Consider the following 15267-nt stretch of genomic DNA (forward strand, 5'->3'; position numbering starts at 1 on the left):
AGCACTTTTCTTAACACTTTTCTGTTACAAAGTGCTTCACAGAGAGATAAAACCATAAAACACAATGAAATGAGACAGAAACTGAATTCAAACAGAGATAAAAGCTTTTTATTTTTAAAGAGTGTTTTTTGTGGAACTTCTTTTTATTTCCTTTTTAACAATTACAGTTGCACGGTACAGACGCATACTCAAAATCGCATTAAGGTCATGAATGTTTTTAGGAGGCAGTTCTTAAGTTTCTGCATCTTGTCAATGTCCATCCACAGGTCCAATTAGAAAGAATGAATAATAATTTACATCCATGAGCCCAGAGAAAACTAATAGGAAAAAGTAACATGTTCATTCATACTTATATTAGGAGGGGAAAAGGGAAAAAAAAAGTAAAAAAAAAAATATATATATGTATGTATATAAACGCTAATAATAATAATAATAATAATAATAATAATAATAAAAACATGAAAATAATGAATTAATTAAAATATATAACAATTTAAAAAGAAAAGGAAAACCCACAAGTTGTTACACTTCCACATATCTCATCAATCAATCAAGAAAAACTAGGGATGCCCCGATACAACTTTTTCACTTCCGATACTGCAGCCTTGAGTATTGGCCGATACCAATATCGATCCAATACTATATCAGCATGAATCATACATACTTTTATTACTTATTTTGTAGTGTGGAATGTTAGAAAAGGCTTGATCAAGTGATGTTACTTAAACAGAGAACAATAGTCAGCAACCAGAGTCACCTATGGATAGAAGTGCTGGAGCAGAAAATGGACTGCTTATTGGAGCGCTTATATCGGAGAATTTAGATGCAGTCCGATAAAATCTGATACTCATTTTTTTTTTCTCCGATATCAATATCGGATCGGGACACCCCTAAGAAAAACAAATAAATTGATCAATTAAAAAAATATGAAGTTTGAGCACCATTTAGTTAAAAATACCAACGTTCTTAATAGTAACCATTGTGTTAGTGAAGGGAGAGACTGTAAACAATAAAGAGTGTTATAGACGAGATTTCAAAGCAATGATTGATATAGCAGACCTAATCTCAGCAGGTAATTGGCTCAGGGAACGAACAAAAAAGTCACCATCAGATGATCCAAGAGGACCCAGGCTCATAATGGGTTAGAATAACTCTGGGTCCTGTTCATGTAGAGACTTGAAGGTTAACAGTAACATTTTAAAATCAGTACAAATGTGCACAGGTTGACTGTTTAAACAAACATAAAAACACAGCATGAAATTCCAAGAAAATGATGCAGCAGGAGATTATCTAATGTGTTCAAGCTCTCCTCCCTGCACAGATGAGGCAGCAGGTGTGGGGGAGATCTGACGAGGTGTGTGGGCCCGTGGCGTGAAACAGAGCGTGAGATGAGGACTATTCTTCCTGTGTGTGGAGGCGGTGATGGAGGGGAGTCCCGCGGCCTCCGCAGCAGGGTGGGCAGGATGAAGAAACTGCTGTGTCTCAGGCCGAGTCACTGCGTGGACGTCCACATGGACACGGAGCCTGGCGTGTGGCTGACGGGCTTCCAGGTGTTGGACACTGAAGGACAATACGAGGTAAGAAAATACACAAGTCGCTGTCAGTAAGGGATTAACCTGTCAATTTTACAGTTTACTGTAAGTAAAGTCAAATTTTATTTATAGAGTCCAAAATCACTAAGCATGATTTGACTTTTCTGTACAGTGTACGCCACCCTCTGTCCTTAGACCCTTGATTAATTTAAGTAAAAACTCTACAAAAAAAAACTTTGAACAGGAAAAAACCTCAAGAAGAGCGACAGATGAGTTTTCCCTCTAACAGCTGCTCCTTGTGTCCTCAAACCCTTACATCTGTTTTGTAGTATTTTACAATTTCAGCTCAATATTTCAAATAAATGCAGGGGTTGTGGAATATTTTCTTAAATTAAGGAGAAAATTAAGACGTCAAAGCATCAGTCAATTAGTCTCCAGTGTAAAGCTTTTGGTCCAACAGAACATAAGAGATACCAAATACACATTAGATGTAGATGATGTGTTCATCACTGAAAGACAGAAATATTAACTTTTCTAAGGTATTCCACAGAGAGACAGGAGATGTTAATATAATATTTATATTAGGATATGACCTGAAATGTCACTTGGAAATTTGTTTTTTATAATGTTAGGATTTATGGCTGAAAAGTTGTCCTTTTTGGCTGCATTAGAGATAACAGATTCAAAAACAATTGTTTTCATTACCAGTTACTTTCTCAAAATGTAAGGAAATCATAAAAAAAAAATCCATTACAAGTATTAATTTCAGTGTTAAAGACTAAGAAAATTAGAAAATGTTAACATTTGAGAGGCAGGAATAAAATTATGAATTGAATTTATTAATCTGTTATCAGAATTGTTTGAAATGAAACGCTGGATATGTCAGAGAGCTTGGAGGGAAGCTGGTGAACATCCATTAACATGATATTTGAGTTGTGTGGGATAGACTCTCATCAGCTACGGTGCTTTAAAAATGAAGATAACAACTCCCATGATCCCGCGGCACTCCACGACATCATCAAACTTATCATTATCGTTTTAATGTGAGAGAGACCCCATAGCGGCAGAATTTACATATTGTGCTTTTAATCATTTCAGCACTTTTTTTTTCTTGATAAATGACTTATACAATTAATGAGTTACCAAAAAGTATTTGATTACTTCTCTCTTCAGATGAGTAATCACTGTGTGTGTGACACAGCTGGGTGTGTGTTGTGTGTTTTGTTGTGTGTCCTATGAACCTGTCAGTGCCGTAGTGCTGTTCTTTTAAATGAATGACAGATGTAAGCGCTGTATTTGCTGATATGGAAGTCATTGCTTAGTGAATTATTAGGGGTAATTGGTGCTATCACACACAGATCTGTGACGGCACATCTGTTAGACAATCTGCCAGTGTCTACGTCAGGTTCCTCCCTGGGAATTTCTGCTGTTGTTCCCATTCAGCTCAACATTTTTTCACTTGAGACGTCATCCGCACCAACAGATATGCAGTGACACTGAGAAGGAACTGCAGCTGACTGCAGGAAGTATTGATCATATTTCTGCATATATCATATTTCTGTGGGTGTGCTGCCGCATATTTCCAGCTGAAACTGGCTTTTTTAATCACGTGAGATCGCTCCATGCATCCACTTGTTGCTCGCCTGTCACCTTGTCATCCATTCATGTGCCTAATGAGGACTAATTGAGGTCTCTCCCGGCGCTGTTTCTCTGCCCTTTTGTCCAGCTTCTGTGGAAAGAAAGTGGCTGGCACAGGCAAACATGGAAGAATGATGGTCGATTTTTAAGTGCAGAGAGACAGAAACTCATTAGAGAAACAAAAAGCTCATTCTTCCCCGGGAGCTAAAAGAGCAGCGGACAGCCTGAGTTAAAGACGTCCCATCTGCTCAGCCTCTCAGTGTGTTATCACACCGTGTTGCTGCTGGTCAGTTTGTCTCCGAATGAAAATTCTGCAAATGTAATGAAACTGCAAATTATTTTCATCATTGATTAATCTGCCAAGTAGTTTCACAATGAATTGATCATGTAGTTGTTAGTTGTTGCACGTCTAAAATGAAAAAGAAATGCTAAAAATGACTTCTTCGAGTTGTTTCTTTTGCCCAACGAACTGTTCAAAACCCCCAGACTCTTCATTTACTATTACAAATGACAAAGAAAAACTGCAAATCCTCAAATTTAAGAAGTGGGAACCAGCAAATGTTTAACATTTTTGCTTGAAAACTGACTGAAACTATTAATTTTCTGTCAACAGAGTTGGCAAGTATTTTTTTTTAGATTGACTAAATGATTAATTGACCAATTGTTGTACCAAATGCAGTACCAAACGCTCTTAATTAATACATTTTCTTGATTATGTGCTTCCTTGAAGTCACAAAGCTGGTAACAGGAGAAGAAAAGACCGGTTTCATGTGGTATGTCTCCACCACGCCCCTGACACCACAGACAGGAACATATGTGAGGCTGTCGAGAAAAACTGTCCTGACTGGATTCTTTAGAGGCAGCAGCAGCAGTTAAACGCACTGATCCCAGCATGTTAATGTTGGCCTGAAATTAGCCTCTCACACGTAGCAGACACAATCTTTCCTTTTGCATCTAATCTCTTCCTCTAAAATGATCACAGGAGTTTTTGTGAAACTGAAAATAAACGCTTCCTGATGAGAAGGTGGAGCAGGTTTAAATCTGATGACCTTGTACTTGATCCAGACAGAGAGCCTGAAGAAATAGAAATAATTAAAAAGTTTTCAGTGTTTACGATTTGGCCACCAGATGTCACAGTATTGTCTTTGCCATTCATTTCTGTAAAGAAATCAGTTCAGATGAAAAATGTCTTCAGTGATAAACTCTGTTATTGTCATTAGATGGACCTAAAGCTGGAATACAACCACACTTGTAGTGATGTCTTGGATTCATTGTTTCAGTAACACTTTTGAAAAACTTAATGCACATAATTCTCTATCACATGGATGTTAAAAGTGTCCCACTACATTATAAATACATTTTCCCTCTGGGCTGTGGTGCTTTTATCCAAGTTATTTTAGTGTGAGTTGCTGAGTTTTGGAGATCGGCCACAGAGAAATGTCTGCCTCAAATAAAATGAATAAAATGACACTCGTCACTGCTCAAAGTGACGAAAAATGCATTTGAAAACTCACCAGTAATGTCTCTTTCTAGAAATCATGAAATTTCTAGTGTAGAAAAAGGTAGTTTTTACATGAAACTGCTCACAACAAAGGTCTGTGGATTATCATGAGTAACCAGGTGATGATGCCAGGAATGATGATGTGGCAGTTGAGTTTTTCAAATACATTTTTTGGTGCTTTAAGCACCACAAGCAGAGTGACATCTAGATCCATTATATTCAAAAGAAGGCAGACATCGCTACGGCCCAGATCTCCAGCACTCTGCAGCTCACAGTCATTGAAGACTGGCCATAATAATAACAGCTCATCATCTCCTTCCTCATTTGGTGTTAAAGGTTTTAAGGTATCACAACCAGTATGGTGCTTATAATGAGCAGAGTTGTGGCTGCACTTTTTCTGCCTAAGGAAATGTGAGGCTGAATTCATATGATATGAGCCGTCACACCATTTGTTGACCCTGACACCACAGACACCACAGACCCCACAGCTCTTCTCAGTTCACTAAGTGGGACCCACAGACATCATACAATTCCTTATTGATGTCATTATTATGAAGATTTACAACAGCTTTTATCAGTATCCGTTTAATAAAGCATTTGCATGTTGTAGAACCTTTTAAACTTTACTGATACTCTACTCAGTTTTGGACAGTCTTACAGCTGCACAGGAAATGCAAAACATAATAGTGGCTGGCCACAAAATCAATTTATAATGCATCAATAGACTTTTTTCACAACAGCCATATTGATATGAAATAGTAGCGTAAACACAGGTGTTACCAATTATACTAATTAAGGTCCTGTTCCATTTAGTTAGCCTGTGCAGCCAACATGCACAACAGCAGCACTCTGACTCTGTTTGACCTGAATGGAGCCTTAATTAATATAATTGGTAACATCTGTGTTTACTCTGTTGTTTCATGTCAAAAATGGCTGCTGTTAAAAAAGTCTGCTGCTTAACATTCTTCAACTTCTCACTGTTAATATATTTTAAAATAATATATGATGTTTAAATAGTATTTTTGAATAATACAGTATTTCAAATGACATTAAAAGCACAGATAACTATTCAGTGCAAGTGTTACTTTAACAACTTTCCCAAGATAAATCTTTATATTCCCATAAATCAAAGACAATATAAAATGCTGCTGAAAGTTTTAAGCTTTTGAAAAATTTAATTTAATTTTAGGTTTTATTTTATTGGATGACCACTATTTGTGGTAACAAATGTGGTGACTTACTTTTCCAGTCGTAGCCTCATATTTAAAATCTGCATAATGATATCTGATGCCTTCAGCACTCGTATCCTCATTGGTCAATAGCCTAAAGCCCGCCCACACCTGTCTTGTTAGCTCCGCCCAGTGAAATACCGCTCATTCCCTGGTTTCGTCTTCCCAGAGCTAAACTGGTCCTTTCACTCTTGACACTGTCGGTCCCACGTCTGGACACAGTTGAAGTTTTTCGTATCGCGCTTAGTTAAGTGTGAAAAATGAAAGTGTCAGCTGTCTTTCAGACTGAAGTGACTCGTCGGAGGAGGAAGATTCAGCCTTAATTTCTGCTGCGCTGCGGGTAAATAATCACCTGCATCAGGAGGAGTTTACATACAGGATATTTTAGGATTTCTTCTCTCCTAGAGGAGGACAAACATGGGAAAATGGCACTTATCGATGGTACGTTAAATTACGTGTGCTCTGTCTTGTTTGTTAGTGCAAATACCGACTTGGAATAAGTTTTGAGGTGGTCTGAGTGCCATTTGGTCAAATGTTTCCTTTGCTTTTCTAATCTGAAGCTCATTGTCTCGTTGTCTGCGGGTCACCAGGACAAACATACGGTTTCATTCAGGTCCACCAGTGTCTCATTGTCTCTGCAGCTCGCACACTGGTATTTGTTAAGTTTTTGTCATGTGATATCAGGTGTTTCCAACCATTACCCTGCTTTTATTGTTGCACAATGTGATTACATACAGTCTGTGTGGACAAACTGGGACAGTGGTTTCTCCCAGTCTCAGTCCAGAGCAGACATGTTCAAGATGGTCAGCAGCAGCATCAGGCGTCGTTTTGTCTGATATTTCTCTGTCTGGGTTCTCGTGTATTTGTTCTGACACTGTACATATATTTTTATAGAGTCCTGTCCAATATGTTTGTATATCCTGTCACAGAGACAGACAGCTCACAGTAGATCTGTTTTATCAACACTGCTGCTCAGTGCAATACAGTTTTGTTTCTTTATAATTTACATAGTAAATGTTTTTATTAATATCATTTTTTATGCTATTTTTCAACTATTTTGTAATAGCAGTTACAGCCCTCATCAAGCATTCATTGCTTAAGACAATTCATTCCAAATTTTTGCACATGTGAAGGTCTCGGCTGACAATTTTATTTTATTGAACAGAAGCAAAGCAAATGCAAATTTTATCTGAGCAAAAATGTTATACACATAAGATTAATTATTTAAAGCAATATATTACAACAATAAAACAAATGTTTAAAAAAGTCGATAAATAAAAGTCACTAAAATAAAAGAAACACTAAGGAGAAAAAAAGTGTAAAATAACTAACTAGCTATAAAATTTCTCCAAATTAATAGCCATATTAAAAATATAGGTCTTTAAATTTGTTTTAAAAATACAGAGATTTTGCCATTTTAACACCCAGAGGCAGTGAGCTGCACTGTTCAGGGGCATCGAAACAGAAGTCACCCCCTCAGTAGTTTTTACATTTTTTATTGTCACTCTAAATATGACAGAATCTTCATCTGGGGGTAGTTGTTTTCTTAGCTGTCACATGTGAAATAATATGCTTGTGATGTTCATTATTTTAAAATATCATGTCATTTTTGAAAATTATTTGATTTCTGGTTCATAAACAGCATTTAACAACATGGCTTAAGGAAATGTACATACTTGTTCAAATAGAACTGATATAGAGCTAATGATCTGATAATTATTGTGATATTATTGTTGTCATATTATTCACACTTACTAAAGAGACAGTGAAATATGTCTTCACCTGTTCTTGTTTGTCTACAGTTTTATAACATGCAGTGTGGTGTGAGGTGAAATGTATTGCTGTTGATGTTCTAAACAGGTACGGAGTTAGAATTCAATTAAGAGAAAAACTGTGTCAAGCTGTGTCATCGTGGTTGAACACATTGTCCTTGTGTTTGTGGACATAAACTAATCGTCCAGTGAATGCTTCTTTGCTTCATCACCAGTCCAGTCAGTCACCAGGTGTCTGTCTGCGTCACAGTTCAAGGCTGGGTCACAGGCAGAATCTCAAATATGAGATCAGTTGACGTTAATTGTCGTCTTCATGCATCTGTATGTTTTGTTTTGTTTTTCTAGACTAGCAACAGTAGTGTTTACCACAGCAGTCAGTATATAAACTCAATGTTTCAATGGAAAAAATAGTCTATTTATGATGTTACAGTATTTACAAAAGCATACAAAAGAACAAAAAGAAAAAAAATAAAGAAAAATGTAAGACCTTTGTCAATGAAATTAAATTTTTTAAGGCCTTATTTTGAGCTGTACTTTAAAGACCCTGCAGATACCCTGCTTTTTCATGAAGTATGTGGTTTTAGTTGCATAAGATTGTCATAGTTAAAGGAAAAATCTGTAATATATTTACTATAATTTATATAAAATCAGTTGAAATCCTAGCCTCTCTGACAACAAGGCCACAGTCACTGTATCCTCCTCAGAAATTTCTGTTGCGGGCCGTCATTCATGTTAATCAGAGATTAAATTAATGCATTGTGTTTGCAGAATGAGTAAGTGTCCTTCTGAGTCAAAACAAATCATTAATAATCTTGTAGATGGAATAGATGTTTATAGTGGATAAACTGAGCAATATGTTAAAGGAGGCTGTCAGACAGTCACTAAACTCTAGAGTGTGTGTTTTTGCAGCTGTGGGCTTTTGTTTTCAGCATTGTGGGATTAAGGAAAACTTTTGCTCTTTTTAAATCTTTCTCTCAAAAGTTGAGTAAATTATTGTATGTGTTTCTGTGTTATCTGCCATGTGATGAAGAAAGGCGCAGAATAAACAAGCTGTATCTGGTATTATTTGCCAGATCTTGATGACCTTGCATTCTCCCCTGCAGGATCCGGTGCAGGAGTGGGGGGAGGAGGAGGAGGACGGGGCCGTGTTTGGCATCACGCTGCGCAGGGAGCCTGTCCTGCCGGGCTCGGACACGGCAGATTCCTCTACGGCCTTCAGCTTCGTCCAGTATCACACGGTGAAGGTGCGCAGGCTGAAGGCCGCCACCCTGGAGCGTCTGGTCACCCACCTCATGGACCCTGAGCACCAGGAGCCCGACTTCATCCGTGTCTTCCTCTCCACCTACAGGGCCTTCACCTCCACCAGCACCCTCATCGAGCTGCTGTTTCAGAGGTGAGAAGACTTCCACAGTGAGGCTCTGCAGACGTTTATTGAACTGAGACGTGTTAACAAAAACCATGAGGGCTCAGACAGCTGCTCTGCAGGCACACAGAGGAGGGCACTGTTCCACTCAGCTTAGCACCAGAGAGTTATACTGAGGGGAAAACAGGAAGGCTGGCTCTGTCACCATACCAGATTTTCAGAATGCGATTATCGTGGCCAAAAGAAATGAAGATAATGATATTATTGCAATATCTTTAGAAAATTTGAAAGACAAAAATTAATTCTATCAAATTCATCTTTAACTTTGTTAACTGTGTGTTTTTTCTCTTTTTTGGGGCCAAATTAATTAATTAATTATATTCAAAATACAAATATAGGGAGGTTGAGAGAGAATCTGTAGCCATAACTGTAAAAAAAAGTATGTTAAAAGTGTGATTACACTTAATGGATAATGAAAGTGTGTGTGTGTGCATCACATGCATATGCATTTAATATAACTTCAGACTACAGCAAATACATAACAAAGCTCTGTCCTAAGGCATTTATTAGTTTCTGACTCTGGGGGAAAATGGTAAAATTCCGAAAATCTATTGTATGTTTCAACTATCTCTTTAACCAAATCATACACAATTAGGTTCTGTGTGATTTTCTTTTGATTATTAATGTAAATTTTCATTTCCATTCAGTGAGCCTACCCTGAAACTGTTTGGAGCCCCCCTGTGGAGGCCCACCTCCCACTATGAAAACCTTTGATTTATACAATATTATCAGGTGTTTTATTAACATGATAATAGTATTTAATTGTCTAAATATCACAGTTGTTATCAATAGCAGTAAATCTTTATTGTTTTCTTCTTAACTTGACATGGATATGTTATTTAGTTGTGTGCTACTTTTAAATGGGCCATTATTCTGACTAAATCTAAGTGGAGCATATACATAACCACGTTTTTCAATATGTGCATGCACACATCATTTTGTAAAGAAGACTGCTATTTAAAACTCTCTTAACGTCACCTCAGCTATTCACAAAGCAAATCTCTGTTGACGTAGGGGGGAGCTTCTGTGTCAGGTATTATCGTCATGAACTGAACAAAGCATTCAGGTGCTTTCTTCAGTTCATGAGTGGTCATGACTACACCCTCCACACCCAGCTGGAGGGTGTAGTCAGCTGACTACACCCTCCACCCAGCTGATTCTTCAGCTGAGTGCTCAGATTTAATTTCACTAACCAACAAATAGATTTCAAGGTTTGACACAAAAACCTTCTTTAGTTTTTAGTAGAGAAGTTTTTTGGTTTAATTTACATAATTGAAGACTTAAGACAGACTCAGATCCAGAGCGTGTCCCTGCTCTTTTGTCTGTCAGGGTCTTACAGCTCGGTTCAGTGTGCTGCCTGTGTGAATCTGTGGCCATCAGTGCTGTTCACCTGATATATTATTTGTCAAACAGTCACCCTCATATCTGTGATGCTGGTGGCAACAGGTTTCCTGTGAGCTTTATGTGAGGAGGTCAGTGTCAGGACGGTTCGGGAAATGTGTTTTCCCTCCTTTGCCTGACAGGATTTTGTACAGGATGTAACATTTCGTTGCTGTCATTAACTTGTAAGCCACCTGCTCTGTAAGTTGATAGGTGCTCCATAAATTATAATTGACCTATTTTATGTATTTTTGTGATCAAACAAAAGAAGGGATGAAATGATTACTAGTTTAACTATAAACTGCAGTACAATCTTTGATATTGCGAAGGACACAATGCCATTTCAAATCCTTGAGAGGTTTTAGATATAAAACTTGACAGGGTTCAGCATTGTGTTTTGTTTTTTGTTTTTTTCAGTTGCCTGGTTAACTTAAAGTCAAATTTTTTCTTGCCTCATTGCAGATTGTGTTTTTTATTAGTGGTTATCAAAGAACAAACAAAGAAAAAAGTTGATTATCATGTTTAATCTAGAGCTGCAATGTCTGTAAAATGACAGAAAATAGTGAAAAATGTCTATCCCAGTTTTTCAAAGTCCAAGGTGGTACCTTTAAATGTCTTGTTTTGTCTAAAACCCAAAGATATTCAGTTTATTATATTTCGGATGCTGAAAACAGCATTTCCTGCCATTTTTGCATGGAAATTATTTTATCAATTAATTGATTATCAAAATGTTTTAATTTTTTTTACCAGTTGCCCAGTTGTGGAAGTGAGTATCTAGAATTACAAGCCCAGCATGGCATTTTACTTGCCCTGGCAAGTGTTCAGTCCTTATTGCTGAGCCCTGCCAGATGACTTGATCAGTATGTGGTCAATATGTGTATTGATACTTTTTGAACATTTTCAGCATTTTGGTCACTATAATTAGGGGTGTAACACTACATTGATCTGGATCAATATATCAATTAAACTTTCAATGATCCAATATCAAAGTGCAAGGTGAAAATATTGATCCATATCATTGTCTTTAAGATACTGTTTCTATGGCATGTATGTTTCAAATATCATACGTTTGTTCAAGGAATCAATATAATGACATTGTATTGTGACATTGAATAACAGTGATATGAAATTTTCTTGCTTACATACATGCTAGTTTCATTTCCAAACACAGCTTCAGCATTCTTTGATTTCCTAAATGTGACCTGTTACTATGCTCAGAATATTTACTGATGACTGAGGAGACACTCATCACTCTGTAACAAGACCACAGTGTCTCTGCAGGGACTCAGAGTGTTGTAGGACATTTCCACAGGATGACCAGTTACAGACAATCAAACCTTGGACCTTTTGCTGTTTACAGGATGTTTTCTGTCACCACTTGGTAACCGTGTCGTCCTTCCACGTGGTGATTATCACTGAATTGTTGTTCTCAGCTGATAAGTAAATGTGTTTACTTTTCCACAGAGATGACTCAGTTGCCAACCTGGATAACACTGTCTGCCCTCGCAGGTGAGTGTGTCCACTTTGTGAGACCAAGACTGCCTCAAAAATTAACAAAAACTATGCTTGTGCTGTCCAGATTTCAGGACTAACACTATAGCTAACACATTAATATCTCCGATCATCCTCTCAGTACGTTACCCCCGGTGATCCGCCTGTGGCTGGATGAGTACAGTGAAGACTTCCACGAGCCCCCTCAGTACCAGGCCCTCCGCCTGCTGTGTGTCCACTTGCGGCATCGAATCTGTTTCAGACGTCTGGCTCAGACTGCAGAGACCCTCCTCAAGAGGCTTCAAGAACAAGGTATAGGAAAATGGGAGACTTGTCCTGCCACCATGATCTGATTAGAGCTTGATAGAACATTATTTAACATGTTCTGCATAAAGAGCAACCAAACTATTTGGGGGGAAAAAAACACTCTAACTCTTCGCTATGATAGACTGCTGCAACACCATCTTGATGGACTGTGGACAGGCATTTCACATTTGTCTTGATTGAACTGTAGATAATATGAAATCCTTTGAGCAGCCGGTTTTGTTGTCATTTAAGATTTGTTGTGTTTGACAGATGGCAGCCAGTCTGTGTCGGAGCAGCACAGTGAATCTCTGCAGCAGGAGCACAGAGATCAGGAGGATGGAGGGGAGACGTCCATGAAGGAGGACAAAAAAAACAACTTCATGGACTTCCCTGTGAGAGAAGTGGCGGAACAGCTGACCAGACTGGATGCTGTAGGTTTCATTAACAAAAATCAAAACACAAACATCATTTCCGTGTCACTGACTTTTACTCTGATTGTGTCGCCCACTCATCATGTCCCCCTCTCATCCTGTCTTTCTCAGGAACTATTTGTCAGAGCAGTACCCTTCCACTGCTTGGGCTGCGTCTGGTCCCAGCGTGACAAAAAGGAAAACCGAAACCTGGCGCCCACCGTCCGTGCCACCATCTCTCAGTTCAACGCTGTCACCAACCGTGTCATCACATCACTCCTCTGCCCGTCCTTGCCCAGCCCTTCCACTTCCTCCCCCATCGCGTCACCCAGCTCCTCCACTGCCTTCCTGTACCCTTCCACGGCTCCGAGCTCTCCCCGCTGCACTCACACCAGCCCCGCCCACAGAGCGCGCATCATCGAGTGGTGGATCGCTGTCGCTCAGGTTAGGGTCCAGAAACCTTAACAATCAAGTGACGCGAACGAACACAACTTCTTGTCAAAGTGGCGTCACAAAACTACATTTTCTTGTGTTTTGTCTGTGCAGGAGTGCAGACAGCTGAAGAACTTCTCCTCTCTGAGGGCCATCCTGTCAGCGCTGCAGTCCAACGCCGTGTATCGCCTCAAGAAGACCTGGGCTGCTGTCAGCAGGTCAGCACACAACTACAAGACTCTAGACTGTTGTTTTATTCATAATGTATACAACAGAGTTCTGTGAAAATAAACCATTGAGTTAGATTTAAGGGCACAAAATGAGATTGGCTGCGATTAAATAAAAAAAGAATGTTAGAAAATCAATTCCATCTGAATTATTTATCTGTATTGAACATGCAGCCTTGTTCAAGTCGATTATTGACTCTATAAAAAGTCTTAACAAATTGAATTTGTTCGGTTTCAGGGAAAGCATGGCCTCCTTTGACCACTTGTGTGAGACTTTCCCTGATGAGAACTGTGTGCTAACCAGCAGAGAGATCCTGGTGGAGGTAACTATGTGTAGTTGTTGACACAAACACACACATGCAGACAGACAGACGGCTCTGTCTAATTAACAAGGGGAAAGATCTGTGTAGTTATTATGGCCACAGGTCTTTATAGAGTCAGGGTGGAGGGCTGATTTTATGGTTGAATTGGATTAAATTGCACGGGGCAGTTGACTTCAGTACAAAAGTGAGTGCCGAACAAAGTATTGAATAAACCACAGTAAGAAAATAACAGGTTATTTCCTGGTATGCAGCACAGCAGCAACTTCTTGAAGCTTGTGAGGCTTCTAGCTGACGGCCTGTTTCTCCTTTTTACAGGGCTTTTTGGTCTCTGCCTGGTTAAAACAGTACATTGTGATTCCCCTTAGCTGAACAGCTTAGCTGGTTATTTCATAAGTTGATCAACAGATAAACATTTTGGTCACTTTACCAATCAATCAAAAAGTCCAACCATTTTCAGCTTCACCAGTGTCTTTGGGTTTTGGAGTGTTGGAAAGAAAAAACAAGATGTTTGAAGGTGTCACTTTGGATTGTTTTTTCCTTATTTTCTGACCACAAGTCTCACTTCTTCTTGCTCTTTGCTCCAATAACAAATGAGAAAGTTTTGTATCCAGCAGAGCCATGGTCAACTTTTTCTCCTTTCCTGTTTCCTGTACTTAGATATGCTATGTGCTAAGCTTGTCTGTATTGAGAAGAAAACCAGATTTGAATATGATGAAAAGATGTTTCCTTTGCACGTGTAAAAGTGGTATGTAGCCACGTTTTAAGTGAGCTAATGTTACCAACACTAGCTAGTTAGCTAGCTAGCATTTTGATAACATAAGACAGATATAATTAGATGGCTAATACTAATGCTAATGGCAGATGCAGATTAGCTTGCTTGTAAGCCAGCATTTTGCTACAGATCAAGATGACAGTTCACTAGCTAGCCAATAATTGTTGTATATTAGTTAACTACTCGGCTAATGTTTTGCTAACATTTGCTATCTTATGATGTAACCATACTGTATGTCGCTTATTTAGGGTCTCCCAGAAACATTTTTTAACCATCTCCAAAATTTGGTTTTCTTTTCAACATGACACAGTACTGGAGAGGAGAAAGTTGACTGTGGTTCCAAAAGCGAATAATAAGCAATAGTGTAAATAATAGTTTGTTTCAGCCTTGGTGTATTACGAAAAGTGTTATAAACACATGTCAACCTGTAAGAATTATTCTCAGAAGGGTTTTTAAACATCTGATGAAATCCACTTACTGAACGTAATGTGTGCAGTTCCTCAGCTGAGAAACAGAGTCGTGTTAATCTGTTCTCATGCTTAACAAATCTGTGTGGGTGGCTTTGTAAACATAAAGTACAAATTTATATATGACTTTTTTTTTTCTTTTTCTCAGCTGACCCCAGAGGTGCTCCGTACAAATGGCCTCTAATAGTTAGTTAATTAGCCGTTCTGTTAGACTGAATGAGCCCCCAGCTGAGCTGCCACTCTGTGTCCTTTGTTCCCCGTGGAAAACAACTGATATGAATGTGTATTTGGTGATAGCGCTGTTATGAGCAGCCCACTTTTTTATAAAATAATGAAAAGGCCTTTGTTAGCAGCCAACACAAAT

At 38.6% G+C, this 15267-nt stretch overlaps 1 protein-coding gene across 2 annotated transcripts in view; it reads left to right on the top strand.

Moving 5' to 3' along the window:
• Positions 1 to 15267, top strand: part of rgl3a (ral guanine nucleotide dissociation stimulator-like 3a) — a 45316-nt gene that overhangs the window by 1215 nt on the left and 28834 nt on the right. The window contains exons 2-9 of one of the 2 annotated variants that reach the window (XM_084715902.1): positions 1322 to 1577; positions 8776 to 9065; positions 11940 to 11984; positions 12109 to 12278; positions 12543 to 12703; positions 12815 to 13126; positions 13229 to 13332; positions 13580 to 13664. In XM_084715902.1, the coding sequence (XP_084572028.1) occupies positions 1389 to 1577; positions 8776 to 9065; positions 11940 to 11984; positions 12109 to 12278; positions 12543 to 12703; positions 12815 to 13126; positions 13229 to 13332; positions 13580 to 13664 (1356 nt within the window). In that variant the 5' untranslated portion in view covers positions 1322 to 1388. Of the gene's footprint in view, positions 1 to 1321; positions 1578 to 8775; positions 9066 to 11904; positions 11985 to 12108; positions 12279 to 12542; positions 12704 to 12814; positions 13127 to 13228; positions 13333 to 13579; positions 13665 to 15267 lie in introns of those variants that run through there. The other variant, XM_084715901.1, reaches the window with a different exon arrangement.

Source organism: Lutjanus erythropterus, chromosome 3 (assembly GCF_056507025.1).
Source record: "Lutjanus erythropterus isolate fLutEry1 chromosome 3, fLutEry1.hap2, whole genome shotgun sequence".
Lineage (NCBI taxonomy): Eukaryota > Metazoa > Chordata > Actinopteri > Lutjaniformes > Lutjanidae > Lutjanus > Lutjanus erythropterus.